At 54.5% G+C, this 18683-nt stretch overlaps 2 protein-coding genes across 2 annotated transcripts in view; one reads left to right on the top strand and one right to left on the bottom strand.

Annotated features, from left to right (window-relative positions):
- The first annotated feature begins 5860 nt into the window (after positions 1–5860).
- Positions 5861–16020, top strand: PCDH12 (protocadherin 12). Its single transcript, XM_074156101.1, has 4 exons — positions 5861–8737; positions 9221–9315; positions 10391–10542; positions 15172–16020. The coding sequence occupies exons 1-4, from the start codon at positions 5861–5863 to the stop codon at positions 15534–15536; spliced, it is 3489 nt and encodes a 1162-aa protein (XP_074012202.1). The 3' UTR covers positions 15537–16020.
- Positions 14881–18683, bottom strand: part of DELE1 (DAP3 binding cell death enhancer 1) — a 23101-nt gene continuing 19298 nt past the window's right edge. Inside the window, exon 12 of the mRNA XM_074155799.1 lies at positions 14881–15548. The gene's annotated coding sequence lies outside the window, so the exon portion shown is untranslated. The remainder of the gene's footprint in view (positions 15549–18683) is intronic.

Here is an 18683-nt window from a genome sequence, read left to right as displayed (position 1 = left end):
AAAGATCTAGCATTGAAGTTCTGGCCTTCAGGGTTTTTTTTCCCACATATTTCATTTGCAAACAGATATTTAGATATAACCTTTTGAAATACGGGGGACGGGGACGGGGTGGGGGAAATTACTGTAAGGCTCACAATAGCGAAACTAGATCCTATAAGCAAGCGACAATCTTCCTGGCAGCTTTCTCCTCCAGAAGGACACCAAGGGTTACATCTCAGCTCTGCTTCTCACTGCTTTCTCCTACACAATAAAATGGCATTTTTACAGCTTCTCCTCTTTTATAATTCGTCCAACTCTGCCACTATCCGCTTATAGGATTGCTCTTTGTAGCGCCAGGCTTTATAAAACACATTAGGGTTCTCTACCGGCAGAGGCAGCGCATGCAAATTACCACAATGTTATTATTCAAACACCGAGCCTGTTCCAGTTTATTTCGCTTATAACTTTCTTCCCCTCCTTAACAATAACCTTTTTTTTTTTTTTTAATGAACACAGAGCAACAATAACGCTTCTTATCACACCCTCTACACGGGGGAGCTCCCGGAGCACAGTGAGTGGGAGCTGGCAGGGAGCTTTGCAGGCAGCCGCCTTTCCCAGAGCCAGGTTTCTGTCTTGGGAAGCTTTATTTTTTTTTTTTGTTTTTTTTTTTTTTAAAAAGCTGCTGCATCCCCAATTAACTCTGCCCTGATTGGGGATCTCCTGCACCTCCTTTTATTTCCCTCCTAATTAGGGTGTTCACCTGGTGCGGGGCGGGGGGAGGAGGAGAGGGGCACCTTTACACCCCCTGCCCAGGCACAGAGCTCCCAGGAGAATTTAGCAGGGGGTGGGGGATGTTTTGCTCTATGATGCTGCAGCGTTACCTAAAAATGCACAAAAATTGAGGGATGCGTCCAGAGCGTCAGCTGAGGCTGGAGGGAGGCAGCAGCATCCCCACCCGCTGCCTCCCTGTGGGGCTGGGAGCCAGCCGAGCCCCACTGGAACCTCAGTCTCGGGGAGAAGGTGGGCAGAGACCCCCTGGCTGGAGGTTTGCTGCTCGCTCGAGGGCTTGGTGGCTCCTTGGCCACGGGCCTGGGGACCGGGGAGAGCCTGGGGATGGTGGCAGAGTGAGCACGGAGCAGCAGTGGACTCTTGTGGTGGAGGCAGTGCCCTGCATGCTGCACAGGCAGGGAGCCGGGGTGGTGACCTCTTCTGCATCTCTCCATCATCCGTGAGGGTGCAGCTGGGGTGAGCTTGTGTCTGGAGGGATGTGCCTGGTTTTGGGCTCCCCGGTGCCAGGAAGGCATTGCTGGAGGAGGGTACGGGAATGGTGTGGCCAGCAGGGCTGAGCCAGTGATGGTCACCCTGTAGTGGGCACTGGGGAGGCCCCACCTTGAGTGCCGTGTCCAGTTTTGGGCCCCTCACCACAAAAAAGACATTGAGGGGCTGGAGCGGGTCCAGAGAAGGGCAACGGAGCTGGTGAGGGGTCTGGAGCGCAAGTCTTGTGAGGAGCGGCTGAGGGAGCTGGGGGTGTTCAGCCTGGAGAAAAGGAGGCTGAGGGGAGACCTTCTCGCTCTCTCCAACTCCCTGAAAGGAGGGTGTAGCTGGGGGGGTCGGTCTCTTCTCCCAAGGAACAGTGGATGGGACAAGAGGAAATGGCCTCAAGTTGCTCAGGGGAGGTTTAGGATGGATATTGGGAAAAAATTCTTTCCTGAAAGGGCTATTAAGCCTTAGAAGAGGCTGCCCGGGGCAGTGGTGGAGTCACCACCCCTGGAGGTGTTTAAAAGCCGGGCAGACGTGGTGCTGAGGGACATGGGTCAGTGGTGGGTTTGTCAGTGTTGGGTTGATGGTTGGACTCTAGGATCTGAAGGGTCCCTTCCCACCCAGACAATTCCATGATTCTAAGTCTTCACTGTGTTGAAGGATGAGGTCCTGAGCAACTCAGCCCAAAAGGGACCTGATTGGGGTGGCGCGCTGGACCAGGTGGCATGTGGAGGTCATTTTCAGACAACGTCACCTTCTGATTTTACAGAGTAGATGAGCACAAGTAGATCCAGGGCCCCCTGAGAGGTGGTCCATCCATCTCTTGCAGATTTGTGTACTTGCTGTTTGGTGTGAGAGGGTGAATTGTTTGCTTCCTCCTGAGAAAGGTGCCCCAGGAGCCTCCCCAACCCCTGCAGGCAGCTGAGGACGGGGCAGGTCCTGGGTCACCTTGTGCATCTGCACCCAGCTCCTAAAACACCTAATGCACAGAGATGGACTAAGAAAACATATTTTTTTTTCTGCTGAGGAGGGAGTGGCACTTCTAGAGAAGCAAAGCCTGTCTTTGAAGGGCTGGAAATTGGGATGGTTGGGGGGCGGGGGGAGGAAAAGCATGATCCCAGGTGTGATGGCACCAGCTGGTGAGAAACGGACATGCTTTTAACTGCTCCATCGACTTTCGCAGCTGTCCTCCTGCTGAGGATGGTGCTCTGAGGTACGGACCTGAGCCTGGAAGAGGGTGTCCCACCTTGGGGTGCATCCTGCTGTCCGTGGCCTCTGTCTCCTGCCCCTCAGACACCACCTCCCACCCCATAGAGCTGCTCCAGAGCAGAGGTGAGACCAAGTCCTGCTTCCCTGAATGGTCCCCAGGGTATGGTAAGCCTCAAGCACCCTAATGAGGCCAAATCTTGGTACCTCTTTAGTCATGCTTATTTTGAACTCTTCTCCTTTGGATGTTGTTTTTCATGATTAGATTTGAAAATAAATTTTCTCTTCCCTTCTCATTTTTGTGCACCCTGCCCGTGATGCGCAGCACAGTGTGGTTCCCAGCCAACACCAAACCAACCCAAAATGACAAACAAAATGTGAAGACCTCTGGCTGTGCAGCAGAGCCCGAAATAACACGGTCAGGCTGCTCTCGGCAGGTTTGTGGTGCCTCAAGCGCAGCCCTGCACCCCTGGGAGGTTGGGGTGTCCCCTGTGCCTTGCTCTGGAGCCTGGAGAGCAGCTGAGCCTCAGAGGAGTTGATTTTCCCACCAGTAAATAGCACTCACATCTCCTTTGGGCACCAATAGCCTCGTGCAGAAGCTGATGACACGCTACTGCAGTAATTGAATACAACTAGTGCGCTTTCCGAGCTTTAAATGAAAGGTTCTAGGTGCAGCCAACCTCCGGGGGAGGGAAGGGGGGGGATATTATATGTTCATAGGCACAACGTTGTCTATGAAGGTCCTGGAGCACCTGCCTGTGTGTGAACAGGGAAGGGGGAGATGCCATTTGTGTTTAGCACGGGATCTTATTTTCCTGTCTGTCCTTCTGGCACGTCTCGGCTCAAGCCCATCTTCCTTTTCTATTTTCTTTGCGAGCGTGACTTTGCGTCCTCCACCAAGACGTGGCCGGTGTGGTTTGCAGCTCAGCAATGGTTTTGCGGCGTCCTGCTGTGACGCCCTCCTCTCCCCCCGCCTCAACCCGCTGGTGTCCTGATGGCTCGGGGCCACAGGTCTAGTCTGGAGGGATTTATTCCTGAAATATCATAATCATTAACGCTTTGGCTCCTCCAGCTTCTTTTCCTCTGGACAGTCCAGATCTGACACCAGTATCCGCACAGATGGACTGGGGACAGCCAGGTGATGGTGGGGACAGTGCTCAGGAGGGGGTCACAGCCCTCGTCCCGTTGACTGTGACTTCTCCCAGCACCGGGACTGTTACATCAGTCTTTCCCTGTGGTGGCTGAGCAAAGTGGTGCTCGAAATCCCACCAGCCTCCCTGCCTTTGGGGAGAAAAAGGGGCAGTTTGGGGCTGTGGTAGCCTAAAGGGGAATCATCTCTCTGGCTGGTGGGGTGGGGGCTGCACCAGACAGGGTCCAGCACACATGGATGCTGGTGTCAGGGACAATATATCTCCTGCTGCATCAGTGCTGGGCTACATGTGGGACCCTCGGTGGGGTGGGATTGTTCTGCACATGGCTTGGGAGGCGATGGGGAGGAGGATCCTCCTTGCAGGGCTCTCTGGGGAACCCCCGCAGTTCTCCGGCATAATATTTATTTCTGTTCCTTGATGATACTTCGGTGCAGTCCGTCTGTTCCTCTCCATCCCTGAGAAGGAAAAGCATAAAAAAAGGGAGGTGGCAGGATGAGACTCCGCCCCCGAAAAAGGAAATAGCCTTCCCACCCCCCACCCGAGAGCAGGGCACGGGCTGGGAGACATCCGCTTCTCCATCCGCAGCTCGGGGGGCAGGAGAGCATCCCTCCGGGAGAGCCCTGCGCTCAGCTGGGGAGGAAGCGAGAGCACAAAGCGGGGAAATGACTTGGCAAAGGTCACCTGGAGCTGGGGCCGAGCCCAGGAATACCGCCGGGTCTCCTGCCACTGCTGAGAGGCACCGTCCCTTCCTCCCTGGTGCCCTGAGTGGTGGCACTGACCCACCTGAAAGGGCAAAAGGGTCGGTCGGCACCGGAGCGGTTCTGCTTTTGCTGTTCGTCCTGGCATTAAAATTTACCATAATAAAGAAAAGAGGTGAAAGCAGGAACACAGGCGATGGGGAGCCTCAACTGGGAAGATCACAGCAGGGAGGGATGGGAATAGGATGGGGGGATGGGGGTGCCCATCAAGGCTGGAAAAGCAGGAGAGGGGCAAGGCGGGCATGGGACACCAGTGGCAGCCGCTGGAGGCTGCCTGGCAGACGTGGGGACCAAGACAAAGATGATGTGGCTGGTGGGACTCGCACCCCACCACGAGGATGCTCTACTTCCCGTAACAGCCAGGGGAATCTCTGCAGTGACTGTCCTGAATGCCTTCGGTCACCTTGAGACCCAAAGTACGGTTTGGGGTAACTGGACTCCCAGTTTAGGCTGGGCTACCTGTGCACGCACATGCGTGTGCATGGCTGGCCGGAGGTGGTGGAAGGGCCGTGCGGCATCACGCAGGCTGCTCGCAGGTGGGGACTCGGGGTAAGAGGCTGAAATAAGGCAAAGAAGGGATATTTGGTGGTGAAAAATCAGTGCTGGGCGGGGAGCAACCCTGGGGGTGTCAAAGCAGAGCCAAGTTCGGGACAGAGCATGTGGCAAGATGGGGGGACCCGGCCAGGACAGACGGACGTGGAGGATGGGGAGAGGCCGGATGGCCTCTCGCATCTGCCAGAGGCTCCTTTCTTCCCTCGTGCCCACCCGCCTGCATTTGAGGTGGCAGCTCTCCCAGTGACTCATCAGCTCACCCCGCTGTGTCCGGGTGAAAACGAAGCAGCGACATCAGCAAAAGCCACACGTCGGAAAAGGTGACGTGGACTCATCGCCCTCAAAACCGACAGCAAAGAGGCAGAGAGAGGAGCAGGGATTTACACAAAATGAAAATAAATTGAAGAAAGTGAGGAATCCAACAGTGTGGGGAGCAGGTCTTTGGGATAACGCAAGAGCAGAAGTCCATCATCGCTGGTCCCTGCAGACATCTTCCTGGGGCTTTGCAGATGGGATGGGGACTGTCTGCAGGAACCGTGCCTCCTGTAAATCACACTCTGCAGGTGACAGCAGGCAGCAGTGGTGGTCCCAGGGCCCTTCCACACCCCCAGGACCCCCCACCCCGCCCAGGCATTGTACCAGCCCGGTCCTCCCTTTTCCTGTAGGTGGGGTTTCCATAGGAAACACGGCTGGTCCACCTCCCGGCCCCGAGCCAGCCGGACGCTGCTCCCAGCTGGAGCTGCAGTGGTGACGGTCCCCTCTGCTCCGGGCTGAGCCTTTCAGCCCGGGGAGCCGCTGGCTCTCCCCGTTGTCCCCCGGCGATGGCGGGGCGGGGGACAACAGCCAGACTCCCTCACTATTTCTTCATCTTTCCAACCGGTGGCTGGCGCCCATGGGACTTGAGGATGGGAGAGGATGCTGAGGACTTGCGATCGCCCTAAGGACCGTTCGGGTATGCGGCGGCAGGCGGGCAAGCCCGGGGCAGCGTGCCGGGCCAGCGGGGCGGTGGGCTTGGCCAGCAGCATGCTGCTGCTGGGCCGCTCCGCTCTCCATCTCCCAGCCTTGTGGTGGTACCTCTTCCTCTCTGCCGATGCCCAGGAGGTGGCCACGTTCACGGTGCAGTACCGGGTGTTCGAAGAAGTGCCGCCGGGAACGGTGATAGGGACGCTGGCCGAGCACTTCGAGGGGGGTGAGAGCAGTGAAGTGGCGGATGCCTTCCAGCTGATGGAGACCCCCGGGAGGTTCCCACTGCAGGTGGGGAGCAGGGACGGGGTGCTCAGCACGGCCGGGCGGGTGGACAGGGAGCAGCTGTGCCGGCACAGCAATCCCTGCTGGGTCTCGTTCGACGTGCTGGCCGCCCGAAACCTGGCTCTGATCCACGTGGAGGTTCAAGTGCTGGACATCAATGACAACGCGCCGCGGTTCCCCACGCCCGAGCTGGAGCTGGAGATGTCGGAGAGCGCATCCCTGCGGACGCGGATCCCACTGGACCGAGCCCTGGATGCTGATGCCGGCCCCAATGCCCACTGCTCCTACGCCCTCTCCCCCAGCGAGCACTTTGCTCTGGAGGTCGTCTCCAGCTCCGATGGGACCAGGCACGCAGAGCTCGTCGTGGTTAAGGAAGTGGACCGGGAGCTGCACTCCTCCTTCGACCTCGTGCTGACTGCCACTGATCATGGGGAGCCACCAAAATCAGGTACCGCTTTAATTAAAGTCATCGTCCTTGACTCCAATGATAACAGTCCCGTCTTTGCAGAGAGCTCCTTGACGGTTGAGGTCTGGGAGGATGCTCTGCCCGGGACCCTCCTCTTGACAGTCACGGCCACCGACCCCGACCAGGGTCCCAACGGGGAGATTGAGTACAGCCTGAGCAAACACGCGCCCCCAGAGGTGCTGAGCACTTTCGGCATCGACGCCCGCACGGGCAGCATCATCCTGAAGCACCCGCTGGACTACGAGGAGACCCAGGGCTACGAGCTGGACGTGCAAGCTCGGGACCTGGGCGCCAACCCCATCCCGGCACACTGCAAGATCCTGGTCAAGGTCCTGGATGTCAATGACAATGCTCCTGATGTCCACGTCACCTGGGCCGCACGGGTGCCTGTCCTCTCCGAAGCTCTCCCCAAAGACAGTTTCGTGGCCCTGGTGACGGCCAGCGATCCCGATTCGGGGAGCAACGGGCAAGTGCATTGCTCCCTCAGTCAAGGGTACGAGCACTTCAGGCTGAAAAGGACCAACAGCCACAGCTTTGTGCTGATGACCAACGCCACGCTGGACAGGGAGCTGCAGGCTGAGTACAACCTGACATTGGTTGTGCAGGACCAGGGCGACCTCTCCTTGGCGGTGCTGAAGCACCTCACCATCTGCATCAGCGACGTCAACGACAATGCCCCCTCCTTCGAGAAGGCCACCTACGAGGCTGCTGTTGCTGAGAACAGCAAAGCACCCGTCTTCTTGCTCACTGTCTGTGCCACCGACCCCGACCTGGGTTTCAACGGGGAAATCACCTACAGCATCTCGGACTCCTCTGCTTTGGGTCTGGTCTCTATCGACCCCACCACTGGGGATGTTTTTGCCCTCCAAGCTTTTGATTATGAGCAGGTGAGAAGCCTGGAGTTCCTGGTGACGGCAGAGGACGGTGGTCACCCCAAGCTGGCATCCAACGTCTCCATCAGGCTGGCTGTGCTGGACCAGAACGACAACGCACCCGTCATCACCACACCTGTGCTGGTGGGAGGCGCAGCCACACTCTCCGTCCTGGTCAACGTGGAGACGGGGTGCTTCTGGGTGGTGCCCGGGAACGGGAGCACCGAAGGGACTGCAGCGGTGACCAACGCAACGCTTGTGTCGTGTGCCAGCGCTCCCTTCCTCTTCACCATCGTGGCCAGGGACATGGACTCCGGCGTCAACGGGGCTCTCCGGTATGATCTGGTGGGTGGGGATGATGTCAGGCTCTTCACCCTGGACCCTCTCTTGGGGCAGGTCTTCCTCAATGCCAGCAACGCCAGCAGCCTTGCTGGCAGCGAGCGGGAGCTGGTGGTGCGGGTGAGCGACAAGGGGGACACCCCCCTGCACACCATGGCCCGGGTCCGCTTAGTTTTCCGGCATCACGGGGCGTTCTCCAAAATCTCAGCCCAGGATCCCGGGTGGCTGAGCCCCTCCGTGGTGGTCGTTATCTGCCTGGCCGCTCTCCTGGGCGGGTGCCTTCTCCTTTTGGCTTTGACCCTATCTTTGCGTAAGAAGGAGAAGAAGGACGGCATGGCCTACAACTGCCGGGAGGCAGAGGACGCCCGCAGGCAGCAGCAGCTCAAGAAGCCCCACAGGCAGATCCAGAAGACAGACATCCACCTCGTCCCGCTGCTCCGGGGCCGGCCCCGGGAGCCTGAGCCCCCCCAGCCCCACCAGGAGGATCTGCCCGGCACAGCTGCCCCCACACCAGGGGGCTCCCCACAGCCTCCCCTCCACCTCACCCCCACTCTCTACAGGACCCTGAGAAATCAGAGGACCCAAAAGGACTTGGATGAGCAGCAGGGGACCTTCACCCTGCCCATCCTGCAGCGCCGGCCCTGCCAGCCCCACAGACCAAAAAATCTGGCGAAAGAGGCCGCCAGCCCCCCGGATGCACCACCGCACTGCAAGAGCTTGGTGAAGCCACCACAGGGGCCCATGGGAGAGCCCCCATTGACACCCAACCAGCCTGTGGGTGCTGGGGCACCTGGGCAGCCCCAGCCCCACCAGCAGATCCTCAGGAGCCTGGTCCGGCTCTCACTGGTGGCATTGGCGGAGCAAAGTCCCACCGGGGAGTTCGCAATGGAGTCACCTCCGGTGCAGGTAGGAGATGCTCTTGCTGGAGGTGTGGACCCCCCCAAATCCTTTCTTGCATCCCCTGGGGTGGTGGGAACGTGCAACCTGATGGTCTTTGCTTGGTCTCTCCTCCTAGCCCTGGGCAGAGGTGCTGAAGCAGTAGGGGCTGGGTAGGACAAACGGACACCCCACCATGATCAGGGTCTCCCCACACCCACCAGGACACCCTGGGAGCTGAGGGTGGAGGATGGCTGTCATGGGGAGGAGGGGACAACCCCACTGGCTTCCCCAGGGGAGGGTGGGCAGAGACGGCGCAGGGGAAGCGCTGGGGCCAGGTGGGCTGCCCGGCCGCTTGTTTTCCCCTCTGCGTGGAGATGCTGAACCATCTGCAGGAGGAGGAAACGCTATAAAAAGGCTGGGGACGGGGGGGTGGGTTCGGAGGGGACGTCCTGGCAGGAAGCAGCTTGAGTGGCCACCGGTGGGGCTCAACAGGCTTTTCCTGCCTTACAGCAAATCTCCCAGCTGCTCTCCCTGCTGCACCAGGGCCAGTTCCAGCCCAAAACGAACCACAGGGGAAACAAGTACACAGCCAAGAACGGCAGCAGGTAAGGCTGGCTCCCAGCCCTTCCCCACGCCACGTCCCTCCACATCTCTGCTGCCTCTGCTTCAGCCCCATGAGCCTCCAAGGGCAGGAGACACCAGGGCAGAAAAAAACCAAAAGGCACAAACCTCATCCCTGGTTTTGCTGACCTGAGATTCATAGAATCATGGAATCACGGAATGGTTTGGGTTGGAAGGGACCTTAAAGACCATGCAGTGCCACCCACTGCCCTGGGCAGGGACACCTCCCACCAGACCACATTGCTCAAAGCCCCCTCCAACCTGCGCTTGAACCCCTCCAGGGATGGGGCAGCCACAGCTTCTCTGGGCAACCTGGGCCAGGCTCTCACCACCCTCACAGCAAAGAAGTTCTTCCCCAGATCCCATCTCAATCTCCCCTCTTCCAGTTTAAAACTGTTCCCCTTTGTCATATGGCTCCCCTCCCTGATCAAGAGTCCCTCCCCAGCTTTCCTTGGAGCCCCTTTAGGGACTGGAAGGGGCTCTAAGGTCTCCCTGGAGCCTTCTCTTCTCCAGGCTGAACCCCCAACTCTCTCAGCCTGTCCTCACAGCAGAGGGGCTCCAGCCCTCACAGCATCTCCGTGGCCTCCTCTGGACCCGCTCCAACAGGTCCATGTCTCTCCTGTGCTAAGGACTCCTGAGCTGGACGCAATACTCCATGTGGGGTCTCTGGGTGAACACTACTGAGGATGCCAGGGCTTCATCACTGCTTTGCCATGTCCCCCCGTCCCCATCTGACCAGGCCACAGGCAGACACAGCTTTGTCCACCTTTCTCATCACCATCTCCATCTGCTGAGGATGGAGAGGGCGGGAGAGTCGCTCTGGGGCTGCTGGGGCAGGGCTGGGCTTCTTGCCTGGTCCTGCACGAGGGCAGCTCCTCTGAATTCATAGGGGAAGAGCCAGCAGCTCCCTGTTTGCTCAGGATCTCCCTGCAGAAGGATAAAAACTGAGCAGAAGCCCACATCCCACCTCTGGGAAAGAGACAACTACCTTCAAAGTAATCGGTGGGGCAGGGTAGTGCTGAGAGTAGAAGCGTGACCCGAGTTCTGTCCTCCTGGCAGGGCTGCGGGGCTGGACACTGACTGCCTGAGCACGAAGGACAGCGGGCACGGGGAGAGCGAGGCGGAGGACCGCGATTCCGAGAGCGGCTTTGAGCTCTCCGTGCAGCAGCTGGTGGGAGAGGAGCTGGAGACCCTCCTGGAGCCACAGGCAGGTGAGGTGGCCTCGCTACTGGGAGCACACTGGGGCTGGTGGGGAGGTCCAGCATTGGGATCTCCTCAGATAACACACAAAACCCACTCAGAAGATAAAACTGGCTGGCCTGCAGCAAGCAAGGGGACATCTCATTTCCCAAGGTGGCTTTGACAGTGGCAATCTTGGGACAGCATGTATGGACCACCCTACGCTGTTGGTACCAGCAGGCAGTTTACAGCGAAGGGACTTGATGAGCTTCACATTGGGGTTTTTTCATGTTTGATCACTCTTGGTAGATCTTTCCTCCCATGGATGTATCTGCTGTTGTTGAGCTGATGTGGGCGGTTGACCTCTGTCATTGGGTAGGGGTGAAGCCCAGTTTAACCATGCACCACATGACCTGCATCCCATGCTGACCTGAGCCCCTTGTTTCATGGTCTCCCAGTCCATGCAGAGTGAGAAAGGTGAAGAGTTGTCCTTGTCAAGCCCCTCAAGATGTTATACACCCTTTGAGCCCCATCAGGCTCCTATTTCCTACCAGGCTGAACTAGTCCGGTCTCATCTCCTGTGACCATCTTGTTACTAATTTTAGTTTTCAATCTTAATTGAGATGTGGTGACCAGAACTGTGCGCAGTGTTTAGGAAACATCTACACTCGTGGTATAAGGAGGTCCTCTGGTCTATCCTTCGTTCTTGTCCTGCCCAAGCTCCATGCTGAGCTCTGTCACCAAACTATCCATGGTGACTCCCAAATCCCTCCTCTCTGTGGTGGAAAGTCACCAATACATGATGTGTCGTTCCCCGTGACAATTATCCAACAGTTGGTGACACCAAAATCCACCAGCCACTTTTTGCTCATGGCAGAATGTTAGGTCCTTCAACAACCCCCTTCTGCTTTTATATCATTGGGTGTTTTAGTGGAGCCAACACCAACACCATCCACTTTTCCGTGTCATTTGTTGCTGGGACTCCATTAATGACCTCCCTATGCGGGGGAAATTATTTATTCCTACCCTCACTTCCCAGCTTTTAACATGTTTTAGTCCCTAACAGAAGCTGGCCATTAATCCCGGGACAGCTCAGGTCCCCTGCCAGCCTGGCTGGTGCTCTTCTGCAAGCTGGGGTGTCCTCTGTCAACCAGGACTCTTCACCCACCTCTTCCAAAGACGCCAACAAATTTGCAAAATGCAATTCCCCATCTTGTAAATGTCAGTTCTTGTCCGAATGGCAGGTACTCGGCTCTCTGCCGAGTCTCACCCATAATGGTTTCTGTGAATCCGCCTGCACTGGTGAAGGATTCACCTTCATGTGCTTAAAAACCCACGTTACAATTCCTACCTTCCCTTCCTCTGATACCGTATTCACTTGAAGCAGTAGTTAACGAACAGCAGTTAATAAACCAAGCAATTTCATATCTGAGTTCCTCTAGCACTCCAGGGTGAATACCATCTGGGCCTGACATTTTCTACATGTTCCTTTTATTGATTTGTTCTAAAAAATCTCTTCTACTGGCATTTCAATTTGAAAGAGTTGGGCTGACTCACGTCCTGTGGCAGGGATTTCATTGTGGAGCCTCCGTGCTCCTCCACAGCGAGAGGAACGGCTTGAGCTTTGCTGCTGTGGTGGTTTTAATTCCAGAGCTGGGCGTTTTCTCTGCTCTTGCTTTGACGGAGAACCACGCTGCTTCTCCCCGTTTGCCTTCCTGCCCTTTTATTCTGGTAAGGAGCAAACGAAGGAAAGGCTGGGTGAAACAAGAGCTGTGAGCTTCCTCAGAACTAAAGGTCCTGCAGCCAAGAGCAGAGAGCAAAGAGGCGACCCAGTTCCATCCCATGACGTGCACTGGTCCCAGTAAAGGGACCAGTGGAGCTGCTCAGCAGATCTGTCCAGATCCAGACAGGCAGCATCCTACAAAATCTGTGTTATGGCCAGGCATATCCATGAAGTGCCACCTCCTGTGCTTCTTGGATTTGATAGAAGAGAAACCTCAAGCCCTTTTACCAAATAGCTGGAATTTCACAGCAAACCCCAGCGGTGCACGCTGAGGCCATGCCGGCATGGCTTCCTGCCCAGGCTGGAGTGCTGGCTGGGACAAAAGAGGCTGCCCTGTCTCGGCGGTGAAAAACAACCTTAACCATGAGCCCAGACCTTCCCGAAAAGGCAACAGAGCCCAGACGACGGAGCTGCTGGGCTCCTTCCTCCTCCTCCTCTCCCAAACACAAACAGAGAAGGGGACTTGCATCCGGAGAGAGGGAGAGAGGAAGGAAGGAAGCGCTGCTCGGGCTCTGGAGTATCGTAACAGCTGGCTGAGGCTCGTCTGGGTCTTTGTGCTGTTCGCAGTGGGGGGGGAACAGCAGGGTAATCCGTCCCAGCCACAATCGGGGCTGTTTACGCTGCAAGCATCGAGCCACAGGCTGCTCTCAGCACCGTCTATTAACACCTATCCCCCTCCAGCGAAACACAGCGTTCCCAGCAGCAGATGAGAGATAAAACTTTATTCATTATTAAAAAAACCAACCCCAAACCCCAACCCCAAATACCATTAAAAATAAGGCAGTAAAGAGTTATTGCTCAAATTAAACATACCTAATTATAAGGTTTCGTGGTCACAGGACCAACAGCCTCTGCAGCGTCTCAGCTCTCCTCGCTGCTGTGCTCCGCTCCAGAGCCGAAGCACTAAAATATTCAGGGAATGCTTCTCGCAGACCAAGGAGGAGAGAACTGGGGATGATTTAGAGCAAAAATGTGGGGCTTCAGCGTGCTTGGGAGAGCTCTTAAGGAACAGTCACTGCGACTGAAAGAAAATACTGAGACTGCAGAAAGAAATCCTGGAAGTTAAGCAACGCAAGAGAATTTGGGGGCTTAGCTGAAACAAAATCCAAGGGATGTACCTGCCCTTCTCTCCTATCATAGAATCATAGAATGGTTTGGGTTGGAAGGGACCTTAAAGATCATTGAGTTGCAACCCCCCTGCCATGGGCAGGGACACCTCCCACCAGAGCAGGTTTGAATCCCAGCCCTCCCCCCACCCCCCACATCCCACCCCAGGACAGAGTTGTTTTTCAGAGAAAAAGGACCGATTAATTAACCGGCTGAGGAAGGAGACTTGTCTCAGTGATGGACTAGCCACTGGGTGAGGACCACGTGTCGCAGGCTGCGGCAGGGTATTGATTATCTTCTGGAGAAACGCAGAATTAGTAATGCAGGTTACCTTCTGCGTAAATGCAGGCGTACGGGGAGCCTCCTTTGAGAGGTCACTTTATAAGTCGGAGCCACACAATTATTATAACACCACCAGCTCTTGCCATCTGATTGGGACTATCGTGGTCTTTGGTGTTTTGCTGCTCCCGGTGGTTCTCGGTGACACCGTGGAAGTGAAGCCATGCGGGGCCGGACGGCAGCGTCTCCGTGCACCGCATCACGGAGTCTTGTTTACCAACTGCAAAGCTCTACCTTAAAAAAAACAAAGAACCCCCCGTTTCCTTTCCTGCCGTCTGATGAGGAAGCTATTCCAGGCTCACCCTGCTACGGGGGCCTTCTTTTAATTTCCAGTGTATGTCTATTCATGGCCAGTTATAATCACTTCTTCTTTTGCCAACGCTATTTTAAGCATAAAGATTTCCTCTGTCGGTGCTTATCTCATCAAAATAACGACAAGTTGCAGTCAGATCCCCAGCAAGAGTTTGCTTCCTTAGGCTAAGCACCCCCTGCCTCTTGGGGTGTCTGTGCTGTAAGCCCGGACTCGCTCCTCTTTTCATCTCAGTCGTTTCCTCTGCACTTCTGTCATTCCAGAACCTCTTTCCTACAGATGGATAATCCGATTTGGATGTCATACTCCTAATCGGGTCTCACCAGACCGAGTAACAATACCACGGATACGTCTTTGTGCCAACAGGGAACACCTTGACCAACACGTCGTCTGATTTCATTTGTGCGTTTTGGGGCAGAATCACATTATTGGTGCATTAACGAGCCTGCAGCCGCCACCCACACCAGGCTCCCACTGCTCCTCATCTGTTTCCAATTGATGAACAACTACTTTATAGCTCAATTTTTTGTTACTAGTCTTCAACTATCCAGCTGTGCGTTTTATAATCCAGAATTTAATTCTGCTTTCTGTTGTTATTGCTTTTGTAATAACCCATTTCTTTTCGGGCTCAATATGCCTGCAAATTCCCACCCAAGAATGACCCTTAGGGGAAGTCCACAAGGGACCTGCTTTCTGCCTGATACTTCCCCCTTGAAAGCTTTCTGTTGTTGTTGTCTCCCCTTTAGTCATTCCTAAACCCTCACTTTCTTTGGCTTTGATAACGATTTAGAGAAGTGCCACTCCAGGCTGCAACAAATGAGAAAGCAAAGTGATCGTAAGGGTTATTATATTAAAAAGAGAAAAAAAACCAACACAAAAACCCCAATAGTTTTAAACAGGTTCAAGTTTGTTTTTTTCAAGCTGCTTCGTTTGAATGCTGCTGTGGCAGCTTCTCTCTAGACCTGTTTTCCTGATACCAACTCTGAGAGGACTGATTGTAGTCTCCTCATTTCTCAATTTATTTTTTTCCTTTCTCTCTTGCTTTTTTTTCTTTTTCTTTTCTCCCCCGTGGTCTCACCTACTCCACATCTCACCAACAGCTCTTGTTTTTGCTCCCTCCAGAGCTGGCCCTCAAGAGGCTGACGGCTGTTGACCCAACGTGGGTGGCTCGGCTCTCCTTACCCCTCACCAGCAGCTACAAGGACAATGTCTTCTCCCCCGACTCCCCGCGTTCACCTCAGGATGAGGAAACCACGAGGCAGGAGACACCAAGGACCTTTGAAACCTTCGGCAAAGGTGCTGGGTCTGACTCAAATGCTGCTGGGACGAGACTGGCCAGCACTTTCCTTTCAGAAATGAGCACCCTCTTTGAAATTATTTTGTCCCAGAAGGTCCAAGTCCACAACGAAACAGGCTCAGGGCTTCTGCGGCAGCTGTCAGCGCATGGGAAGAGCATGGGGCTGGAAGATGGGGCTCCTGTTCTGTAGGCAGCTCGGCAGCTGTGAGAAGGAGAGAAGAGACAGGCAGAGCTTCTTTCTGCATTTGGGGTGCACACGTGTGCTTTAACAGGGTCACTGTATCATCCGCATCTAGACTGATCACCACAGGCATTTTTCTTCCTTTCCTTCACCCCATCAAATTTCTCCATGACTGATTTCATCATGTTTGGTTCCCTTCTACCTTCCTGTTCCGGCCCCCCCAGCTTTCCTCCTCTTCTACCCTCATCCTTCACCGTACCATCACACTCACAATAGCAGGGGGGTCCTCCCCTCCCAGGACAGGCTGACTGGGGGGGTGGGGGGGTTGTTAAATTAACCACAAGCACAACAGAGTCAACTACATCCACGCAAGTATGGACTGTGTACCATGGGTGATAAAATACTGCAGTCATGGACTTTGCAACATGTTGCAGAGTTGGGCTCCAGGATCTCAGTTCTTATTTAAATAAAATTGGTTTTTTTTTCTAACGCTACCATCTCTGGAACAAAGTGCACTACAGGTGGCATAAAGATGTATCTGCAGAGAGCCTGAAATGGCAACTTGGAAAGGGAGGTCTGCCCGTTTTCTCCCAGAATGATATGGTGTTGGAAGGGACCTCTGGACATCATCTAGTTCAACCCCAAATCCCACCGATCCTTTCAGCTTTTGTGGTTCTACCCCTGTGAACTTGGCATTTTGTAGAACACCCCAAAATCAGCACTTCTGCTCTGGCTGCATGAGGTGCCCACAATTTCCTTCTCCATGCTCTCTTTGGAGGCCACTGGAGTTTGGAGCGTGGTCCTTGCCCAGAAGCAGATGACAGATGGCTGGAGTCTGCCAAAGGTAACCTGGGAAGAGGGCAGCGCAAAAATATTTTCACGTTTTGAAAACGTTTTGAAATATTCGGTCACAAGCTTCAACCACATCACGGGTTTTCACTTTGGTCTGTACATATACGAGCCATAAGGCAGTTTTAGGATAATAGAATGTGTAGGAAAACTAAGATACAGGTATTAGTAACAAAGGAAGAAGCAGACAGGTGGTGTTAACCACGGGGATTTGCACTCGCAGACAATGGGAAGACAACGGTGGTGTGACCATCTGGAGTGGCTGTAGCCTACGCCGTGTACGCACGGGACTCTCTCCTGTACCAGCGTTTGCGCCTTCCAACTACGATATGAACCACCAGAACAAACCTGGGGCACGGTGGAAAAGCGGCTGGATAGGCGAGAGTCACACTATGGGGCGAGGGTTAGCCATCACCGAGTTGCTTGCCGAGTGACTACAAAAGGTGGCTGAGAAGCGACTACCAGCCTCCCCTCCGTCGCAGCGCAAGGCCAGCAGCGCTTCATACACACTGCTTTCATTCCTCCTCCATCTTTACCTTAAAAATACCATGCTGACTTCTCCACAGACACTGCAGTTCACAACACGGGTTACTCCAAAGCTGATTTGCTGTCACTTCAGGTGTCTTTGGGTGGTATTTTTGACTTTCATCTTTACTGTTGAGAAAGGACAGGCAGCACGACCCAGCAGAGCGTCTCAAGGGTGTCCTACCTGCGTTCCTTTCCCGTGCACCTAGAGGTGCCAGGGCCCTGCTTTTAGTGCGTACACACACAAACCACAGCAGCAGACAATCATACGGATAATTTAAAGTGGAGTAAATTATAAAGTTATCCTTTCCTGTTGCTCTTGGGACCAAGTGGCAAAAGCAACAGAGTAAGATTTCCCCAGGCAGACTCTTTAATATTCTAAATATCCACTGTTGTATCTGGAGTTTCTGAAGTGCTTTAGATGATCCCATTGCTGGCAATAAACTCCACTGATGGGTTTGCCCCAGCCAGCTTATACTGCCCTGCTGCTCATAGAAATGTCCTGCTGTTTTGTTTCACAAACAAAACCGGCTCTTGCACCAAAACAATGAGAGTGAGCCAAATTCTAACTGTGATGCAGCTGTGCGAACCACGAGGGAGGCATATCTGCGCCCGTGAGGAGAGGGAGCCCTACGGGATTCCTCTGCGCCTCAGGAACACACACAGAGGGATAAACACGCAGCACAACCTCACATCTTCCTTGGGAAAGTTACTTTGATGTGCCTGTCAAAGGACAACCTTTACACAAAAATACATTATAATGTATTTAAAGACTAAAAAGGAGACAAATTCCTCTCTCGGCTCAATTTCCTGATTCTCCCCCAACCCTTACCCCCGTCCTGTCCTGACCGATGCGTAAGCCCGCTGTGGATTATCACAGAATAGGAAATCCACCCCAGGAATTTCCTGCTAATTGTATCCTGCTTGATAAAGGAAATGGTCTAAGAAAGTCTGGTCCCGGCAGAAAGAGAGACCAGACTAGAAGAACAATCAGAGGTGTTGAGCTCTGGCTGTGCCCCTCCCTTGCCGAATGGAGACGGCAGCAAGTTCAGGATGGGGCCATTGCCTTTGTTTTTCAGAGCCTGATCTACACAAAGCACATGAGCACCGTGGCTACAGGAAGCTGGAAAGTTTGTACAGATGCCCTTGAACCAGTATAAACTGGTGTGGACAAATGTCTTTTTCCGGATTCAGCTGCCCCAGTGGAAGAAATGATGGTACCAGCTGCCTGAGAGTGGTTGCTGCCCACTGGGAGCATCCCTTATCCACTTCATGGATGTGAAAATGAGCTCACGTGCTTAGCAAACATGTTCAATATAAATTTTGAAGCAACCTTGCTCACTGCGACTCACAGGGGTGTACCCACGGGAGCAGCTCACTGCCAGAGCTGAAGGAGTAATACCTGGGGACAAAGGACACTGACAGCAGTGCAGGATGGTTGAGGACAGCTGTTAGTCTCCCCAGTATAGGTGGATCCAAAAGCCATATCCCACAGAAATCATCAGAATTCACTCTCTTGCTTGCACAGTTTTGAAAGCAGATTAAAATGCCAGAATGGCAAGATTGTGCTGGTAACAGAGCCCCTGTGGGAACCACTAGCCTTGAAGTGAGACCAAGTTGCCTCAGAGGGTGCAGGCCAGGCCCATCACAGAGTCAGCTGCCAACATCACCATATGGTGGCTTGTAAACCTCACTGGGAGACCATGGGTGAGATGTGCAAGGGCTACTGGAATTACAGCCCCAAGTCATAGCACTGTGACATGGTGAGAGTCTACATGTAGC

Source organism: Numenius arquata, chromosome 11, assembly GCF_964106895.1.
Source record: "Numenius arquata chromosome 11, bNumArq3.hap1.1, whole genome shotgun sequence".
Taxonomy (NCBI): Eukaryota; Metazoa; Chordata; class Aves; order Charadriiformes; family Scolopacidae; genus Numenius; species Numenius arquata.
The sequence above is the reverse complement of the archived record's forward strand: the minus strand, read 5'-3'. Positions and strand labels throughout refer to the sequence as shown.